The sequence below is a fragment of the Nicotiana tomentosiformis genome, chromosome 10 (genome assembly GCF_000390325.3).
Source record: "Nicotiana tomentosiformis chromosome 10, ASM39032v3, whole genome shotgun sequence".
Lineage (NCBI taxonomy): Eukaryota > Viridiplantae > Streptophyta > Magnoliopsida > Solanales > Solanaceae > Nicotiana > Nicotiana tomentosiformis.
In genome coordinates, this window is record NC_090821.1 from 5,234,249 (window position 1) to 5,255,081 (window position 20,833).

Genomic DNA, 20,833 nt, shown 5'->3' on the forward strand with positions numbered 1-20,833 from the left:
AAAAGCTTCCTTCACCAGAGCGCGGTAAGCCATTTCTCATTTCCACGTCACCACAACCCCATCTTTTTTTCAAACCGAATTCATAGCCTCTTTGGCCGAGCTTAATTTTTTGCCAAAATAATTTTTTTTTGTCAAAAGTATTTTTTTTGCCAAAATCAAGGTGTTTGACCAAGTTTTTAAAGGAAAAAAGTGCTTTTGAGTAGAAACAACAACAGAAAAAAATAGTTTCTGTCTAAAAGTATTTTTTTTGAAAAATATTTTTGAGAAAAATATACTTAGAATCACTTTTTAAAAGCTTGATCATATACTAATTGTTGCTCAAAAGTATTTTTCAAATTAATTAGACAAACATAAATTACTTCTCACAAAATATACTTTTTAAAAAAGTATTTTTTTTCAAAATAAGTAGATTTTAGAAGCTTGGTCAAACATTTCAATTGACGATAATCAATACACATTCGCATTGTTCCATCTTTCTTCTTCACAAATAATACCGGTGCACCCCAAGGCGATACACTCGGTCTGACAAACCCTTTGGCTAGTAACTCCTCAAGTTGTTCTTTTAATTCTTTCAATTAATTTGGAGCCATGCGATATGGTGGGATAGATATAGGCTGGGTATCTAGAGCCAAGTCAATACAGAAATCAATATCACGATCAGGTGGCACACCTGGAAGATCTGAAGGAAATAAATCGGAGAACTCCCGAACTACAGGCACTGAATCAATAACCGGAGTCTCTGTAGTAGTATCCCGAACATAGGCTAGATAAGCTAAACAATCCTTCTCAACCATGTGTTGAGCCTTCATAAAAGAAATAACCCGATTAAATGAACTAACAGACGAACCCTTCCACTCCAGCCTAGGCAATGCTGGAATAGCCAAGGTAACAGTCTTGGCATGGCAATCTAGGATGGCGTGATATGGAGATAACCAGTCCATGCTCAGGATAATTTCAAAATCGGTCATCTCAAGCAATAGGAGATCTGCTCTAGTTTCATAACCACAGAGTGTAATAATACAGGACCAATAGATCCGATTTACAACAACAGAATCGCCCATAGGAGTTGACACATAAACAGGAGTACTCAAGGACTCACGAGAAACACCCAGAAATTGAGCAAATAGAGATGACACATAGGAATATGTAGATTCTGGATCAAATAATACGGAGGCATCTTTTCCGCAAATAGAAATAATACTTGTAATTACGACATCTGAGGCCTCTGCATCTGGTCTGGCCAGAAAAGCATAAAATCGAGCTGGAGCTCCAACTGGCTGGCCTCCGCTTGGCTGACCTCTACCTCTAGGACGACCCCTACCCACCTCTCCTCCACCTCTTAGTGGTCGGACGACTGGTGGAGCAACTGGTGCGGTAATCATAGGCTACTGACCTTGCTGCACTGGTCTACCCCGAAGCCTAGAGCAGAATCTCCGTATGTGATTGGGATCCCCGCACGCATAATAACTTTTCGGCACAATGGGCTGCTGACTAAGAATCTGGCCCTGGTGACCTGAATACCCACTAGAAGAACCCTGAATAGCTGGTGGGCGATAATAACTCTCGGGTATAGTACCGAAATAAGGTCGCACTGGAGGACCCTGAGGAGGCGGTGGTGCTGGATATGGTGACCTACTGGACTACCCTCTCACGAACTGACATCTGCCCCCAGATGGAGAACCTCTGAACTCTCCAGAATACCTAAACCTCTTATCTCTAGTAACCTGCTCTCGGCTACGCTGACGCACACCCTCAATCCTCCGGGCTATCTCCATGACTAGCTCATAAGAAGTACCCATCTCAACCTCTCAAGCCATAGTGGCATGAATGCCAGTATGTAAACCCGCAACAAACCTCCGCACTTTCTCCGTCTCAGTAGGGAGTATCATAAGTACATGGCGAGATAATTCAGAGAACCTCGCCTCATAATCGGTCACTGACATTTGACCCTGCTGAAACTGCTCAAACTGAAACCGTAACTCTTCCCTCTGGGAGGGTGGAATATACCTGTCCAAGAAGATACGGGTGAACCTATCCCAAGTCATGGGAGGAGAATCTGAAGGTCTTCCAAGAATATAAGACTTCCACCATCTACGGGCCATGCCCTCTAGCTGAAAAGTAGCAAAGTCAACCCCATGAGACTCCAATATTCTCATGTTGTACAGTCTATCCTTGCATCGATCAATGAAATCCTGGGGATCCTCATGTCGCTCACCCCCAAAGACAGGAGGATGTAGTATAGTCCATCTGTCCAATAGTTTCTGCGGATCAGCGGCTGCAGCTGGCCTAGGCTCAAGTGTAGCTGTTGTCACTGGCTGTGCTCCACCCACGGGTAGTGCACCCTGGGTCTGATATATAGCAGTTGCCTGCCCATGAGCCTGTGCGGTAGGGGTCTGTGCTCCCCCGCCTGTCTGAGATGTGGCTGGGTCTGCCGGAAATAAACCGGCCTGAGTCATAATATCCATGAACCGCAGCATATGACCCATGATATCCTGAAATCCCGGTGCATATGTGAAATCCACCGGAGTTGGCTCTGCCACAGGCATCTCACCCTGTTCCTCAATAATGAGATTCTCTGTTGGACCCACTGACGGCATAACTGAAACAGTCCTGGGATGTCCTCGCCCCCTACCACAAGCTGGAGCCTTCCCTCGGCCTCTAGCAACTGGGGGAGTAGCTCTTCCGGAACCTCATTAGAGCGCTATCAATTTGGTATTATAATAACTTGAGCATACATAAATTTTTAGTTCATAAAATTGAGCACTTTTATTCGAACAACGAAATTTTAAATCAATTTTATTTTTGACACGCTCAAGCTAAATAATGATTGCGAGGGTCTTCTTACCTAATTTCAAATTTTCATCCGATTGCAGTTTATTTCATTACAGAAAGGATTTTTTTATTTATGTTTGCATTGCTTCTCTTCTTTGATTTTTTTAATTATAATGTAATTTAGTGCTTTAATATGAAAACGAAATTAGGAAAAAAATCTCAATCGAAATTATCTTTTACCAACTAGTCATGTGAAACACATATGACAATTTTATCAGTTTTAATTGACCGCTTTGATGTTCTGCCAGCTGAACTGAAATGGACCAAAATTACTTTACATTTGAAAAAAGTTAGAGTAACTATATTAAGATAAAATTAAATACTCCCCAATTTCCTATAGCGATGTATATTTTATTTAAATTTAAAAATCCACTGTAGCAAAAATAATTCAAACTCACCCTCCCATTATTCCTCAGTTTTCACTCCTCATCTCTCTCCCTTCTCTGCATTTCTTCTTTGTCTTAAAGAAGAAGAATACAAGTTTCAGATTAGTTATACAATTATAGCAACTACACTACATAATCTACACACAGACACACAGTGTATTCATCGTCTGAAGCTTCTCTCTCACTACCATTTTGCTTCAAATCCTAAGCACCAATTCAAAATCCATTACTTCACTCTCTCTTCTTGTTCCATAGAAATGCGTGTACTCCAAACGCAGCCACAAGCGCGTGTACATACCTAGAGAAGTTTAGCTTGAGCTCAAGTTCGAGCTAGGTCGTTGATGGCTTCATCATCGAGAGGTAGCAGAAGTAGTTCACCATTTCAGTACCGTAGTAAACCTTCAACTCCGTACTCTTCATCTTCGTCATCCTCATCATCCGTCATGAACCCTAAGCTACTACCGCGATCTTACTCTTCATCTACGACGTCGTTTTACGGCTCTTCAAATGGCTACAATTCCAGATCCATGAGTCGTTCCGATTCGATGTACTCGCAAGGTTACGAAAATCGTACGCCGGTCAGTTACACGTCGGAAGCGGAAGAGGAGTTGGTTGATGAACCAGTTGATGATATGTCTAGATCGGGAGATAGCATTTCAGTCACTGTCAGGTTTCGCCCAATGAGGTAAATTCTAGATCTGTTTGAACTAATTTAGATATGGGTTTAAGTTATATAGTGTAGAAAATATTTATACCATCAGTGTGAGACCTGTTACGACTGGTATATGATTTAATTTGGATTACTAATCAATGCTTATTATATATAATTACCTGCTATTAAAAATAGTTTTTTACAGTGCCAGTTCATAGGACTTAAACACTTTAGAAATATGTTCAGCTGAATTTTAGGGATGTGAGTTTTGAGACAATGTAGTAATATCTGGAATTGTTGTAATTTATGGTGACAGCGAACGAGAATATCAGAAGGGCGATGAAATTGCATGGTATGCAGATGGTGATAAAATTGTGCGGAACGAGTATAATCCAGCCACAGCTTATGCATTTGGTACAATTCTAGACACTTTCGGGTTTCATTATGATTCTGATCCTGCTAACTGTTAAAACATCTCCTTAATTAGTCTGGGAAGAATATGGAATTGCTTAGTACTTAGGTTTTCATCGAAGTTGATATAGTTATTTTGGTAATATTTGCTTTGATGCTGGGTAGATAGAGTGTTTGGACCTCAAACAATTACTCAGGAAGTTTATGAAGTAGCTGCTCGACCTGTGGTCAAGGCTGCAATGGAAGGCATACATGGTAATTTTTTTTCATGGACCGAATGTGTTGTCATTTAAGTGTGATACATCGTGCTGTCCAATTTAATTGCGTTCATCTATTATTTTTTGTATTTTGACTTGAGACCTGCTGATTATGCAGGCACAGTATTTGCTTATGGAGTTACAAGTAGTGGAAAGACGCACACTATGCATGTAAATCAATTTTCCTTTGTGTTATATCCTTTTTCCCTTTGAACTGAAAGAAAGCTTCACCGACTCAGTTACATTGCCAATGAACTGTCTAGGAACTTTTAATTGTTATTGACAAAGCTGCTGCCCTGTAATACTGCACAATCTTTATATTTATTGCACGTTTTGTTGAAAATTGATGGTTAAATTGTAGTTACTTGCTTCATTTTCCTCTTTGCTAATTGAATTTTGTTTTTTCTCCTCCCCCTTCCCCCTTCCTCCCATGTGCACTAGTTTGTTATCTGCATGTTGATTTTTGAGATCTTGGTTTCAACAGGGAGATCACAGTTGTCCGGGCATAATTCCTTTGGCGATAAAGGACGTTTTCAGCATTATTCAAGATGTAAGTAAGCTCGGAAGTTTACCTCATTCTGAAAATTTAGTGTTGCATTTTTGTCTGGCATGACACCCTAGAGCGATATGTCGCTATTCATTTTCCTCAATCATCTTTCCGTAAGGATTGAAGAGCCATGCTTGTTTCAAGTATTGATTATTCTATGGAGAGAGTGACTAACTCTTAAAATTTTCAGACTCCTGGACGCGAATTCTTACTCCGAGTGTCATATATTGAAATCTACAACGAGGTTAGTATGGAGCAGATCAGCCAGATATTTTCACAAACAATGATAGTGACACTGATTAGAATGCGAAAATACCATTATACTTTGCGGGGTGGTTCGCATATATGATGAGCCTTTTTTATTTCGATGCTACGTCTATGTTTAGAATTTGTGCTCATGTCCTTCGTAGCTGCATCATAAAGTTTCTTCTATAGACCTATACAAAGTGAAATACTGTTTAGTGTATATTTAGCACTTGTCTTTATGCACTTATCACCTCTAGACATTTTTAACTTTCTCATACCCATTTTTAACATAATTAACTTGTGTACTCTCCGTATTTATGATGTCAGGTTATCAATGACTTGCTGGACCCTACTGGCCAGAATTTGCGTGTCAGGGAAGATGCACAGGTTTTTTTGCTAATAAGACTTGCTTTTTTAGGGCCAACTGCCAAGACTTTTTCTATTTGTTTTTAAAAAGCCAGTTTTCTTGAAGTTATGATTCTGGTCATTTTGATAGTTCTTTCTACATTTTTGTCTAAAGATGAGCATATTGTTTCATATGAGGGATCTGGATGTAGAGTTGTACATTCGTATAGACATCATTTAGGGCAATAATAGGAAACAATTGCACAAAAACAATGATGTCTTCTGACCAGTCATCACTAGCTGTGAGTAAATTTAACTTGTACGTTTCATAAATATCTTGAGTAATGGGGTGTAAGGTGGAAAAATTACCTACAATCTATTTGGGACTTCCCCTAGGTGCCATGAAAAATGAACAGAGGATCTGGCAGGGAGTTTTGGATAGCTGTTCCAGCAGACTGACTACCTGGAGAAAGCAATATTTGTCCTTTGGAGGCAGACTTACTTTGATTAGTAGTGTGTTGGATGGTACTCCAACTTATTTGATGTCCTTGTTCCAGTTACCTGTTAGTGTGGAGAAAAGATTGAATACTATGAGAAGTAATTTTTTATGGGAAGGAAATGTAGAAAAAAGGAAGATACATTTGGTTAAATGGCAAAAGGTAATGATTGTGAAGAAGGGGGGTTAGAAATTTGAGAATGCATAATAAGAGTTTATTATATAAATGGCTATGGAGATATAATGATGGAAAGGAAAGCACTTGGAAGAAACTCATAGATGTCAAGTATGTGAAGAAAGATACATGGAGGCCTGCAATTGTTCATAACTCTACAAAAGGTAGTATTTGGAGCAATATCAGTAAGTTGTGGAATGAATTTCATCAATATACAAAGCTGAAGTTGGGAAATGGAAAAAAAATCAAATTTTGGACTGAAGTATGGTTAGGGGTGTGAGCTTAAGTAACAGATTTCCAAACCTGTACAATTGCTCTGTGAATAAAGAGGGTTTTGTTGCTGAGTTCTATTCTACTAATGGTTGGCAATTAAATCCTAGAAGAGGCTTTAATGACTGGGAGTTGGAAGAAGTGGGGCAATTACTCCAATTACTAGGTACAACAGTGATGGAGGAAGACAAGGAGGATCTTATGGTTTGGACAGCAAGCAATGATTTACGATATTCTGTCAAAAGCTGTTATAATCTTCTCCAGGAACAAAATGATCAATATGAATCTAATTGGTCATGGAAAATGTTATGGAGAACCAAAACACCTATTAAAGTGGCTTGTTTTGGGTGGGTTGCTATCAGAGAAGCCAATTTAACTCAAGATAATTTACAAAAAAGGGGATTCTGCCTAAGTAACATATGCTACTTATGTGAAGAAGGGTTGGAAACTGTTAATCATCTATTTATCTATTGTAAAATTGCTAAACAGTGCTGGGAGCTTTTTTTGAATCTGTGTGGTGTTTCATGGACTATGCCTCCAGACATAAGATCTTTAGTGGTCAGCTGGCAAAGGCAGAAGGTATCAAGGAATCAGAAGCAACTATGGTGGACCATCCCTCTGCATTTTCTGGACCATTTGGGAAGAAAGGAACAATGTTTGCTTTGAGGACAAGAGGAATCACATTGCTAGAATAAAAAATACTTGTCTTCAAAATCTATTTTTTTGGTGTAAGAAATGTTTAGTTGAAAGTCTAGATCAATATATGGAGTTTTTGGATGCGTTAAGAAACTTGTAACTGATAGTATGCTATTATAGGTGTTGTCTGATCTTGGTGTAATCTTATGTACCATCTTCTACTTTTATCAATAAAACCTTTACCTTATCAAAAAATAAATAAATATCTTGAGTCACAAATAACCCTGAAAATGACTCAAGAAACAAACTAAAGCTAATGTATGTTACCTTTAGCATATTAGCTTTGTACTGTTCTTTTCACCTCCCAAGCTACAGTTCCCGAGGTTTCCACTCTAGCTTTCTTCCCAGATATTTCGTTTAGGATGTTAGTTCCACATTGCTTTTTTTTTTCTTCCACCACCTAAGCAACAGATCCTGAGTTTCCTCTCTATTTTTTCCCATCTACATAACAGATGTTTGAAGGGGAGCCTTGGCGCAACTGGTAAAGTTGCTGCCATGTGACCAGGAAGTCACGGGTTTGAGCCGTGGAAACAGCCTCTTGCAGAAATGCAGGGTAAGGCTGCGTACAATAGACCCTTGTGGTTCCGGCCCTTCCCCGGACCCCGCTCATAGCGGGAGCTTAGTGCACCGGGCTGGCCTTTTACATACCAGATGTTTATGCTGCTGTATATAGTTGATTCTATTGCTAAGGTATATTTCTTGATCATTCACGCTTGCTATAAATATGCAGGGTACTTATGTTGAAGGTATAAAGGAGGAAGTTGTTTTGTCACCCGGCCATGCTCTTTCTTTCATTGCTGCTGGGGAAGGTAATTATTGTGTATGTTCCGATTCTGTCTCTCCAAACCCATCATTGACAGCCAAGGCCATGTTATGGACAATTTATATTGATTTCTATCTTTTCTATTGCAGAGCACCGTCACGTTGGTTCAAATAATTTCAATTTGTTCAGTAGCCGCAGTCACACAATATTCTCCTTGGTAATATATCATGTTCTATCTTCTGTTTTTACTGTATATGAAATCTACTAGGTCTGTGATCATAATCTTCTGTTTGGTCACTTTAAAGTTCTCCCTCCCTCCTTAACAGTCACACATTGTACTTGGTTTTTGTACTCCTATCTTATTATGTCCACTTCCCTGCACATTTTGCAGATGATTGAAAGTAGTGCCCATGGTGATGAGTATGATGGAGTGATCTTCTCACAGCTCGTATGGCTACTTACACTGTTTTCTGTATTCAAATGTCAAGCCTTATATTATAGCATCTCACTTATTTTTCTTTTTTGGCCCCTTAGAACCTGATTGATTTAGCAGGGTCTGAGAGCTCTAAAACTGAAACAACGGGATTACGGAGAAAGGAAGGATCATACATAAATAAAAGTCTGCTGACTCTAGGAACTGTACGTACTCTAAGCATCCCTCATTGACCATTTCGATGGTGGTTTCCTATAACAAATATATAATGCACCGTTGTCATAATTCAGTTTCTTGTCCTTGCCTATCAGAATGATTGCTGTATTCCTTTTTCAGGCCGGGCTAAAGATTATAATAGTCTGAACGTAATGCTGATGCATTGATTGTGTTCTCATGTATTAGGTCATTGGAAAACTTAGTGAAGGGAAGGCATGTCATGTTCCTTATCGGGATTCTAAACTTACTCGCCTACTCCAATCATCGCTGAGTGGACATGGACATGTTTCTGTAAGAATGATGAGCCCACACAAGGAGTTCTATTTTATTCTTCATATCTATTATTTATACAGCTTTATTGATGTGCATCTTTGGCCTCTTAGCTCTCCATTCCTTTTCTTTTAAATAAATAAACACTGCCATCTGATATTCATGGTACTTGCTTTGACATCAATTGCTTCACAGGCAGGGTGACTAATTTCTCCCCATTTTGTGATCTGCAGCTCATATGTACTCTTACTCCTGCTTCAAGCAATATGGAGGAAACACATAATACACTAAAATTTGCAAGTAGGGCTAAACGTGTTGAGATTTATGCATCACGCAACAAGGTTTGCTCTTTAGCATTTCAGTTTTCTAGAGTTGCAATAGAGAAGGCTGACAGTTCGGTTTGTATTTCTTTCAGATAATTGATGAAAAATCTCTAATTAAGAAATATCAAAGGGAAATATCATGTTTGAAACAAGAGCTTGATCAGCTAAGAAGAGGGGTGCTTGTCGGTGTCAATCATGAAGAGCTTATGAACTTGAGACAGCAGGTATGATTTAACGTTAAATGATGTGGTAAAGACTCCCTACAGCTAGATATGATCATGTCAAACTAATTGCACGTTTAATATCTGTACTCAATTAGCTGCTTTTGGGTGTTCTTTTAGCACAAAGGGATTCTGTACTGAATTACATTCTCGTTCATTTTACAGTTGGAAGAGGGACAAGTGAAAATGCAGTCAAGATTGGAAGAGGAAGAGGAAGAGAAGGCAGCTCTACTGAGTCGGATACAGAGGCTGACTAAACTGATCCTTGTTTCTTCAAAGAATTCAATTCCTGGTTATTTGGGTGATGCTGCTGCTCATCAAAGGAGTGTTTCTGCTTCTGAAGATGATGTAGGCTTGTCTTTCCATAATATCATGAGTTGTGTTTTTCAATGCCGTTCTTTCTTCGCTCAACCTCTGTGCATACTTTCTGGATTTTCACCTAGATAATTGCTTTAAGATAACATCATGTGTATTGTATTTTTTGCACGAGATTTACCTGCTCTTTTGCAATTAGTTATGCACTTCATAGATGTTTTACTTAATCATTACTATATTCCTCACTTAAGTGCTCAACTCATTTTTGACAAGGTAAATAATTTTATTAATGTTGGGGGAAACCCTGTATACAAGAAGTATACCAAAAAGTAGAGAAACCTACACCTCAACTGTTCAACTCATAAACATTGGAATGTAATATAAACGTCTCCTCTCGTTTCTTTTCCTATCCAGTTATTATTTGGACAAACCTTTTCTGCCTTTATCTGATCTTAGGATAGAAAGTTGTATTGATCTTCTATTTTCGACCTTTCCGTCAGAAATTGGACAGTTCTATGCTCACAGATAGCGAGAATCAGAAAGACCCTTCGTCAGATAGTTCTGATTTAAAAAACAAAAGATCCTCTAGCAAGTGGAATGATGATCTATCACAGGCTGGAAGTACGATTACCGAATTGACTGAGATGGGTGAACTTCTTAGCAGTTCTTCCTGTGGTTCAAAGCTCCCCATAGTATGTCTCTTCCTTCTCTTTGTTTCACAATTTTAAAACTTTTAAGTGGAGGCTGCTTATTTAGTTTTAATTCAATTTTCCAATTGAGTGCATGTGAATCTTAATCCTTAGAAGGACTCAAACGATTTGTAAGTTAACATTTGCAGTTGGTCTTATTCATAAATTGAATTTATTTTACTGAAAACTGCAACTTTGACTAAGAAAAAAAGTGCTGAGTTCTACTGAAGCTTTATGTACAAAATGCAATTAAGGCACACATTGGCCATTGCAGTAGGAAACAGTGCAAATAAAAAACAAACAGAAGTCTATATGTAAAGCAACAAAAGTTAACTCTTTACACAAACAACATTATAAAGGCAACTGAATTGGAAATACTAATATGAATCAAACTATGTCAATCAAGTTCAAAAATCATTTGAAATTTGGTTAGATTAAAAAAGATGCAAATTTAAGTTTCTAATTCAGATGTTCCCTAAATTTCTCATACTAAATTTCTAAAATAATTTTCATAATCATTTCTATAATCATCCAAAAAATTTCCTTTGTAATTATAATATTTAATATGTTACATAAAAAAAGTTATTGAAAATATTTAATATACCATCTATACTTGTTAGTGCTGCCACTGAACAAAGTAAGGGTTTGGCGCTGACAGTGACACGCACACCTTTGCATCTTGGTGCATGTATGGAAGTGCCACCTTAGCAAGGTGAGATGCTTAACCTTTGTTGCACCTAGCTTCAGGGCTTAAATTTGCCTTAACCGTGTATTTAACCAATACAATGCCTAGCTAAGGTCATTTTCAATATCCAAAATTTGACATTAGCTATTTACATACATTGCTGAAGTTTCAAATTAAGCAAACATCCATCCAGATATTATATTTGAATACTCTCACCATTTTGTATCAGAATTGAGAAATTCCATAGCTATATAATAGTTTTTGTCAGTCTAATCATGTTCACTTAATGGGCGTTGATAAATTATGTGGTTCCATAGCTATATAAATCTTCCCAATCGGAAGTTTGGTTTAGCTTTGGGCCGGTACCACTCCCTACTCATGTCGGGTGTTTGGCTGCTTGGATCGCAATCCCATTGGGGGGGGGGGGAGCAATCCCATGGGGGATCCGCTATGAGATCAAATTCCTATCCCATGGATTAGACACGAAAATACTATTGTATCATTTCTCTACCTTGGCCTTAGCATTGGCAGTAGCTTTTACCATATCGCTCACCTTCTTAAGCATGCTCATCAGCTGTCACCCTTTCTCTTACCTAACCTGTTGTGTTATTTTGTGTAACTTAATAATAATTGTATACATTAAAAGGTTATCATGTTCAGAACAGATTTACCAACACACGTCATCTACATACCAAGCCTAGTGTACAATTTACCCAATCTGATTCACAATCCCTTAGAGCCCAGTAGAGCAGAATTGATATAATGGAGTCATATAGCCAACTTCAGCTAACTTTGAATGACTGATTGATAATCCACAATCCCGTCTCTCCCTAATCTGTCCATCTCCTTGCTAATAATTCCCTCACTATGATCTAGTAATATTATTATTCTCTTGACGCGGTATGATCTAGTTATATTATAATCCACTTTTATACCATCAATTGATTAAGTGACCCTATGGGTTTTGGGAAATGCTTATATTTGCTTATATGTAAAGTCAGCATAGCTAGGACATCTTTCTAGTCCTTTGTTTAATGCGCTGAACGAATAGTATAAGGTGCAACATGATGATCGTTATCGAGGGTTAACTTTTTGCTATTTTTGATTGTCTGTTCTGTTTGAATGCAGGAAGGTATCTCAATGGCAGATGAAATGGACCTCCTGGCTGAGCAAGTTAAGATGCTTAGTGGAGAGATTGCATTCAGTAGCAGTACATTGAAGCGGTTGATGGAGCAATCTGTAAATGATCCTGAGAGTTCAAGAACTCAAGTATGCTATCATTTGTTAATTCTTTTTCCATCTTCAAAACAATTTGATGGTTAATTTGAATAAGATAATGATGTGTTTGTCTGCTATAACCTGCTGCGAGTAATTCCTTTTGAGAGAAAGGTAATTGTATTATAAAGGTAGCACTAAGGAAGTGCTGTAGTAATTACACACGAGCAAAAAACCAAAAGAAAAATCCTTCTCCAATTTTACAGGGATTCTAAGGTAAGTATTGGTTCTTCTTCATTTACAAATTCATCTTTACACCGAAAAGAAAGCAAAACTATGCAGTTAAACTTGATCTGTTGAAAAGAGTTAGCTTTGTCTTAAAAACATCTGATGTTCCTTTCCTTCCAAACAGTACACCATATGCATGCAGGGATTGTTTTCCACCAGTGTTCTCTTGCTTCTCCTTCTACCTCCGTTCCAACATTAACCTGCTGCGATTAATTAGGGTCTCCTTTAGATTTTTCTTCCAACAGGCAGTCTTTTTACTATTCTACTGCTGGATATAAATTTGTCATTTGATTTTTACCACAAAATCCTAGGTTTTGTGCTAATCTTTCTGTTAAGTTTCGAACTTATTCACTTCTAGCGCTGTTAGCAAAAATGATTAAACATCTCCGATATTTGAAGTCCTTAGGCTTGTTGAATCATTATCGCAGGAAGTATAGTCTTGTTCTTCATAAATGTTCTGTTTTTCGTTATACAAGGCAACTGTATTTATTCTAACTCCTATGACAGATCGAACATTTAGAGCGCGAAATACAAGAAAAGAGAAATCAAATGAGGATCCTGGAACAGCGCATTGTGGAAAACGGTGAAGCATCAGTTTCTAAAGCATCATTAGTTGAAATGCAGCAGGTGGCCTCATATTATCCTTCTCAACCTCTTTGTTTTTATTTTTCCTTTCAAATTTGTGTGTCTCATATTTCTGTCTTTTAGCAGACTCTGATGAAATTGATGACACAGTGTAGCGAGAAGTGCTTTGAGCTTGAGGTTTGTAGCAGATAAGAGTTTGTTGACACGCTATGCAGCTATCTCTATTCTGAGCTGTTTAAAATTTGATCCTCTGATGCAGATAAAATCAGCGGACAATAGAATTCTTCAGGAAGAGCTGCAAAACAAGGTCAAATAGCAGTGTTATTTATCTTCATTGCAAGTCCACTATTTGTACTGATTTTTGTCGACCTTGTATGCAATTTCAAGCTAGTAGTTTTTTTTTTTCTTTCTTTTTTCTAAAGAGTAATGTGACTGTTATCTTTTTGTTGTTTCCAGTGTTCAGAGAACAAGGAACTGCTGGAAAAGATTTATCATCTTGAGCAGCAGCTGGATGCAGTAAAGGCTGAAAAGTCATACCCATTACAACGTGTATCTGATGAATATGTTGATGAGCTTAGAAAGAAAATTCAGTCCAAGGTGATTTCTATATCATTCTATCCAGCACTTGGTCTGCATCTTTATCTAATGAATTGAGTGGACTGCTTGCCTTTGAAACAAACTTTTGGTACATATAGTATCAATTGCTAGTACTTAGGAAGCTGTGGGGAGCATCTGAAGCCTTAAACCAAACTCCTCGCAGTATATGTTTACAGTGGTCTTTGATGTGATGAACAAACTTCTTTTCATGGTGTCCCTTTGGAGTCATATCAATGTCTTAATTAGGGAAAAGTTACAAAGAAGGGATCATGTGAACCCTTGTTACCTCCAGAGTCTAGATATGTAAAACTTTCCTTGCATTAAAATAAACGCAAGTGAACACTAGTGGGTTGTTTGGTTTGGAGGTATAAGAAATAATAATACCAGCATAAAGTCCCCCATAAAACAATACTATCTTTGGTTTGAGAGATTAGAAAAATCCCTGCATAACTAATGCAGCATTTGGTTGGCGATTTTAACTGATATCTGTATTAATTTTTGTGGGGATCTATGTATTATTTTATATGGGATAGAATGTGAATAAGAACACATATATTATCAAACAGTGGTTAAAAAACATGATGATATGTTGAGACCAAAAATTATTCTAAGATATGTTCATGTTCATTGGAGGAATTTCAGTGATCTGATTAGTGAATCTATCAGGCGTACCTGTTCTCTTGTTTCTTTCCTCATTAAGTGTTTTATGCTTGTGTGGTGCTAATTTTTTTTCAAATATTTGTTTTGATTAACTATCTGCAATTTTTCTGTTTCCATGGGGTACTTCTGTGTTAGAATTCTTTGATTCTGTTAGTTGATATCCATCCCAATTATCAGACGGGATCTTTATAACTTTTTCATATGATATTATGCATAGTTTTGCTGTCTTCACCTCACAGGCACATTATTAACATTGCATTTGTGCTGCATGAGTTTGTATCACAGATCTTATATATTGTTTTGCAATTTGAGCAGGATATTGAAAATGGTAAACTGAAGCTAGAACATGTCCAGATCGTAGAGGAAAATAGCGGGTTACATGTACAGAACCAGAAATTGTCTGAGGAAGCTTTGTATGCAAAAGAATTAGCATCTGCTGCTGCTGTTGAACTTAAAAACTTAGCTGGTGAAGTCACAAAGCTCTCGTTACAGAATGCAAAACAAGAGAAAGAGTTGTTGGCTGCTAGAGAGATATTGAATTCTCGAAGTTCCATTACACAAACTGGTAATTTTGGCAGCCGAAAGCATGGTGAAAACCTACGATCAGGGCGTAGAAGTCGGATCCCTGGCAGAGGAAGTGAAATTCCAGGAGCGATTCATGATGACTTTGACACATGGGACCTAGACCCTGAAGATCTAAAGATGGAGTTGCAGGCCAGGAAACATCGAGAGGCAGCTCTGGAGGCTGTATTGGCTGAGAAGGAAGTTGTGGAAGATGAGTACAGGCAAAAGGTTGAAGAGGGAAAGAAAAGGGAGGCAGCCCTGGAAAACGATTTAGCAAATATGTGGGTACTTGTTGCTCAGCTGAAGAAAGAAAGTGGTGCTAGGCAAGATCCAAAGCTGGCAGCTGAAAGGCAAAATGTAGAAGACAGTCTGAGTGATGCAAAAATCAATGATATCGATCACAAGGACCCGAACCTCATTGATAGCCAAGCCGTGAATCATACAACTTCCATTGCTGAGGCTCCCAAGGTAGAACCGCTTGTTGCCCGCTTGAAGGTAATGTCATTATCATTTTCTTTTCACTTGTCTGCACCTATATTTACACACTTGTATGGGTTTGGACACATCGGTGTCTTTCCTCTTGAATTAAATCTTCGGCTTTTATGTGTTGAGTCACCGACTTCCTGTCATTCCACAGAGTGCTACTTCTGAAATGTTTCATAGAATCATTAGTAGGAGCAGCAATGTTAGCTATTTTCTTTACTGGCTCTGTATGGAAATCTCTCTGCCATTTTATGCTACTCTATTACACTTATGTGACAGTTTCATCAGCCATGTTGTTTCATTGAGTTGTAGATTGTATTGGTAGCAGTGGAGAAAATAGAAAATGGCACTTGGAAGTTAGTTTGATTAGGAAAACCACAAAAAAAAAAAGAACTTCAAATGGCTGACTTCTTGAAATTTGTGAAAGACATGTGATTGTTTATTTACGTGCCTTGATTAATCCAGAAATTTGTAAGTTTTATGATCTTTTACACTTATGTCTCTAGGCTCGTATGCAAGAGATGAAGGAAAAAGAACATAGGTACTCGGGGAATGGTGATGCAAATTCAAATGTATGTAAAGTGTGTTTTGAATCATCCACTGCTGCAATGCTTCTTCCATGCCGCCATTTTTGCTGTAAGTCTCCTTTTTCATTCTACGCTCGTATTATCTTTGCTCCCACGGTATAAGCTGTTCCAATGTGATGATTTTTTGCAGTGTGCAAGTCTTGTTCCCTTGCCTGCTTCGAGTGTCCCATATGTCGGACAAATATTGCAGATAGGATTTTTGCCTTTACTTGACATTAATTTTTAAACTCATGATTATGGTGAAAAGAAAGGTGATTTCCGTTCCTCGTATTTTCCAGTTCTTCATACAGTTCAAATTTCGAAATTACTTTTAAACTAGTGGGAGTTTCTTACTTTCCTCCCTTTTTTCCTTACTGCAGGTTTTCATTGTCAACTCGCCATTTCAGTGACATTCTTTAATTAATTCACCTGTATTTTGTAACCTTACAATGATATATAATTATCCCTTGTGTACTTCTCCAACAACTGTAAAATAAGACGACCCAAAAATATGAAGGGAAGAAAGAGGAAAGGATGTAAATGAGTAAATCTGAAGTCGTCAGGGAGGTAATGTGGCATATTTATGATCTCTTGACCTTCAGCTGCAATGTATAGAACAATACAAACTAGTACCATATAGCTTTTGTGTCTGTAAATTTTTGACTATTAATAGTTTTCGGCTGTCTTTATACTTCGCATATCTCGATCAATTTTTTCTGATTAGTGTGAAACATTTATAGATAGCGTACAGAACGTCAGAGCTTTAAACATTTTGACTTTTGTTCTCTCCATGTCTTTCAATTTATCACGTTTTCAGGGGAGGTGGAATACTTGGTATTTGATATTTCATCTTTCGGTGTTTGTTTACTTCTTGTGTGGTCGGTTTAATTTTATCCCTCTACTATTTGAAAAGGATTATTTATGCCATTCGTTATACTATCGGGCCATTACTGCCCCCGAAGTTATAAAACAGGTGCAAAAATGCCCCTCCTTTGTTAAGGCCCTCCACCATGGCCAACACCATCTAACATGGCCTGATATTTTGCTGAGATGGATGCTACATGGCATGCCACCTCACCACCTCCTCCCCCACCTCTTCTTCCACCACCATCTCGCCCTTCATCCACCATTTCTTTAAAATAAAATCCCAACCGAAGCATTTGATTTCAAAGTAATTAATGTTTATCATCACATTCTGTAAAATCAGCTAATTAAAAGTTGAATGAGCTACTATATTTTTCTCTTCCAATGTCACTATGGGTGTGCCTTTGAGATTTTGTTTTAAAAAAAAAGGTACATCATGTACAATGTACATTTAGAAGACATTCCCTTCAAATAATTAAACAAATCAAAAGACTTTCATTAAAAACACACCAAGATCGTATCTAATGCACATTTGAGAAAGCAGCACATTCAAAATTCATTCTTGGGGAACCTCAGTTTCACGAAGCAAAAACAGTGTATCTTGGTTAAAACTTAAAAATACATTAGCAGACATGGAAATTGCATAAATAAGCCAAGATATGAGTCTCAAATTCCAATTGAGAATAGAGAATATGTCTAATTTATAATAAAAAGAAATTGAGGAATGCAACTTTGCCAATTGCAAAGTATGGAAGAAGTTATATTTAGCATGGTGCCAAAAGAAAATGAACAGGCAGGTTTCTCCAAATCCTTCTCACTAAGATTGAATTTTAGTTCAATTCACAAATACTACTAATTTTAAAGTTGTGAGTTTACTAATTGCCGCATTGAAATCCACATTCTAAGTTGGTGGTGGTCCAAGAGCTTCCAGATGAAAATGGAGATGGTAGTAGAGGAAGAAGTGGGGAAAGAAGGCGGTGAGGTGGCATGCCACGTGACATCTATCTCAACAAAATATCAGGTCATGTGGGATGGTGTTGGCCATGGTGGAGGGCCTTAACGGATGAGGAGTATTTATGCACCTGTTTTGAAACAACGGGATAATAATGGTCCGATAGTATAACAAAGGACATAAATAATCCTTTTTGAATAGTAGAGGGGTATTTTTGACCCTTTTTCCTAGTAAAAATAGAACAAGGTGAAGTGTCATGTATAGTATCTTTTTTCATTTTACCTTTCCTGAAATGATTTATAATTACATAAATAGGTATAGTTAATTTCAAATCATATGTTTTAAAAATATTTCTTTTTTTCTTAAACTTTATTTCCAATCAAAATACATTACATAAATTAGAATGAAGGAGTAACACACATTAGAGAAAACTTACTCACAACAGACTAGCATACAAACTTTGATTACTTAACTATGGTTAAATAATACTATATTTTTACTTTAATTTATAAAATGTGTAAAATCTTATAATTAAACTAAATTGTTCATTTGGCAATATTTGTAAATATTGCAGCACTAAATGGCAGACCACGTCAGGTAAACCGCTATAAGATCACGAGTCCAGAACCTAATTGTGGTTCTTTTGCCAAGTAGGACGGAAATAAGTGTAAAAAAAAAAGAGTGACTTTTCTATGTATAACGCTCTTTTAAAAAGCACTATACATTAAAGGACGTTTTGGAAGTTAGCGTATAGCGCTCTTTTAAGAATCACGTTTTATATGGAAGTTGATAAGACATGTAAGTATAGCGCTATATATAAAAGCGTTATACTGATTTAGAATTTAAACGTAGTGAGATAAAAGTAGATATATATATATATATATATATATATATATATATATATATATATATATATATATATATATGGATAACAAATAGTTATCCATCCATATTATCTACTAAAAAATGGGTATGAACTTTTTAAAAACGGGTCAAATATGGATAAAAATCATATTATCCACTTAGAAAATGAATATCAATGAATAACTAATGAGTTTAACTTTTATATTTTAAAGAGTCAAATCGAGGGTTGCTCAAGTTTAGAAGACTGAGAATTCTCAAAAGCGATCGTATTCGATTAACTTATTTTATATCCATATTATATATAGGTCAGGTCGGATAATTTATACTCATTTCTACCTGTCCATATCCGCCCTCCCGCTCCGCTCGTCTGTCACCCTTAATATATATATACACTTACTATAGTGTTTCCAATTACTCTGGATTCCCCCTCCAACTGACTTGTAATGAGAAGAAAAGAGCCTCACCATATATTTATATATGGAATTGTCATGTAAGAGCAATATTTTTTCGCGAATAATACTGGAATTGTCATGTAGTGCACTTTGCCCATATTTCATGCTGGATGTCATTAGTTTATAGGCCTAGTTGCTTTAAATCTTGAATTTTGAGATACTGCATAAATATACGTGCCAAGAAAAGAGAGGAATAGTGAGAAACGTAAAACTATGAGAACGCTATACGTTAACGCCCAAAACGTCCGTTAATGTATAGCGTTCTTTAAAAGAGCGATATACATAGAAAAATCACTCTTTCTTTTACACTTATTTTCGTCCCATTTGACAAAAAGAATCATAATTACGTTCCGGACTTGTAAGATCACTATATCTAAGAGCCGATTACCCAGGTCAGCTCCAAACTAGTACTACTTTAGCCATTCTCAAAAGAAGAAAAAAACTCCTGATCCAATTTCAGAAAAATCAGACCGAGTTTGTTTCCTAGGAAGAGACCGCACTATGGCCACAAGTTCCGAGTCACAAATCAATACCTATGATGCCCTTGAGGAGTTGTCTTCATGGGAATTCATTAACGTGTCTGAATCTATAATGAGCAAAAAAACCCTACCACTCCTTCCGTTTCAATTTAGATAATGTAATTTGACTTAGTATAAATTTTTTTTTAAAAAAGACTTGATACATGTGGTCCTAAAAGCTTAAGAGTCAAAAGCTTTATGGAGCCATGATATTTTTGTGGCTATAAATCTTCTCATTAAGATAAAGTGGGTAAAGTAAAAAGTTTAAAGTTAAATTATTTTTAAATATAAAAATATCTAATTCTTTTTGAAACAAACTAATAAGAAAAGTGTGTCATCTAAATTAAAACAGAGGGAGTAATTGAAATTGATTTAGAGGATTCATATAGCTTGCCCCAACTTGTTTAGGATTGAGACTTTAGTTGATTGATATGGCAAGTATGAAATGGGCTTGAATAGAACGGAATTGAGTAAATCACAATAAGACCTAGTAATTCGTGGTTTCTTCTTGTAATTGAGTAAGACACTTATGTACGGGTAAAATCGGGGACAATATTACCCCCAATTCTCCAATAAAGAAACGAGAGGGAAGCACGGTCCAACGCAACTTCAAGTGAAGCCGAAGGATTCCTCGTGTCGAAGCTCGGGAGGGATGAACGATGCATCTGGATCGGGCACAGCTAAACAATGAATCCAAACCAAGTAAAGTTTCGAGACCACGAGAAAAAGTTAAACGGTTGAGCATGACAAGTAGGGAGCCGTAATATTCGCCCTTAACCGGATATTACAGCTTAAATCTCGTCCGATATCAACTGCGGATCGACATTTACCGGATTTTTTTTTTTACCTTATTTAGACTTGTACTAGGATTGAAATTCCCCAACTATATAAAGTGGTGCATGTTTTTTTATTTTAACACACTGTTGACACGCATATCAAAGCAATAATAGTTCATTTTTGTCTTCTAGCAATTATTCAAAGTGTTCTTCAGTTACTC

General features: G+C 37.2%; 1 protein-coding gene across 2 annotated transcripts; it reads left to right on the top strand.

The window, feature by feature from the left end:
* The first annotated feature begins 3,228 nt into the window (after positions 1-3,228).
* Positions 3,229-16,884, top strand: LOC104101920 (kinesin-like protein KIN-7D, mitochondrial). Of its 2 annotated transcripts, XM_033657562.2 has the most exons (25): positions 3,229-3,903; positions 4,187-4,284; positions 4,447-4,536; positions 4,657-4,709; positions 5,023-5,088; positions 5,276-5,329; positions 5,659-5,718; positions 8,044-8,122; positions 8,226-8,293; positions 8,468-8,524; positions 8,611-8,715; positions 8,912-9,016; positions 9,229-9,336; positions 9,411-9,542; positions 9,705-9,887; positions 10,355-10,546; positions 12,357-12,497; positions 13,239-13,358; positions 13,443-13,493; positions 13,576-13,623; positions 13,773-13,913; positions 14,889-15,632; positions 16,127-16,256; positions 16,338-16,458; positions 16,567-16,884. In XM_033657562.2, exons 1-24 carry the CDS (start codon positions 3,560-3,562, stop codon positions 16,418-16,420), a joined length of 3,252 nt encoding a protein of 1,083 aa, XP_033513453.1. In that variant the 5' UTR covers positions 3,229-3,559; the 3' UTR covers positions 16,421-16,458; positions 16,567-16,884. The 2 variants fall into 2 exon arrangements, with proteins under 2 accessions (XP_033513453.1, XP_033513454.1); XM_033657563.2 differs by lacking the exon at positions 3,229-3,903 and having other exon boundaries at positions 4,451-4,536.
* The last annotated feature ends 3,949 nt before the right edge of the window (positions 16,885-20,833 follow it).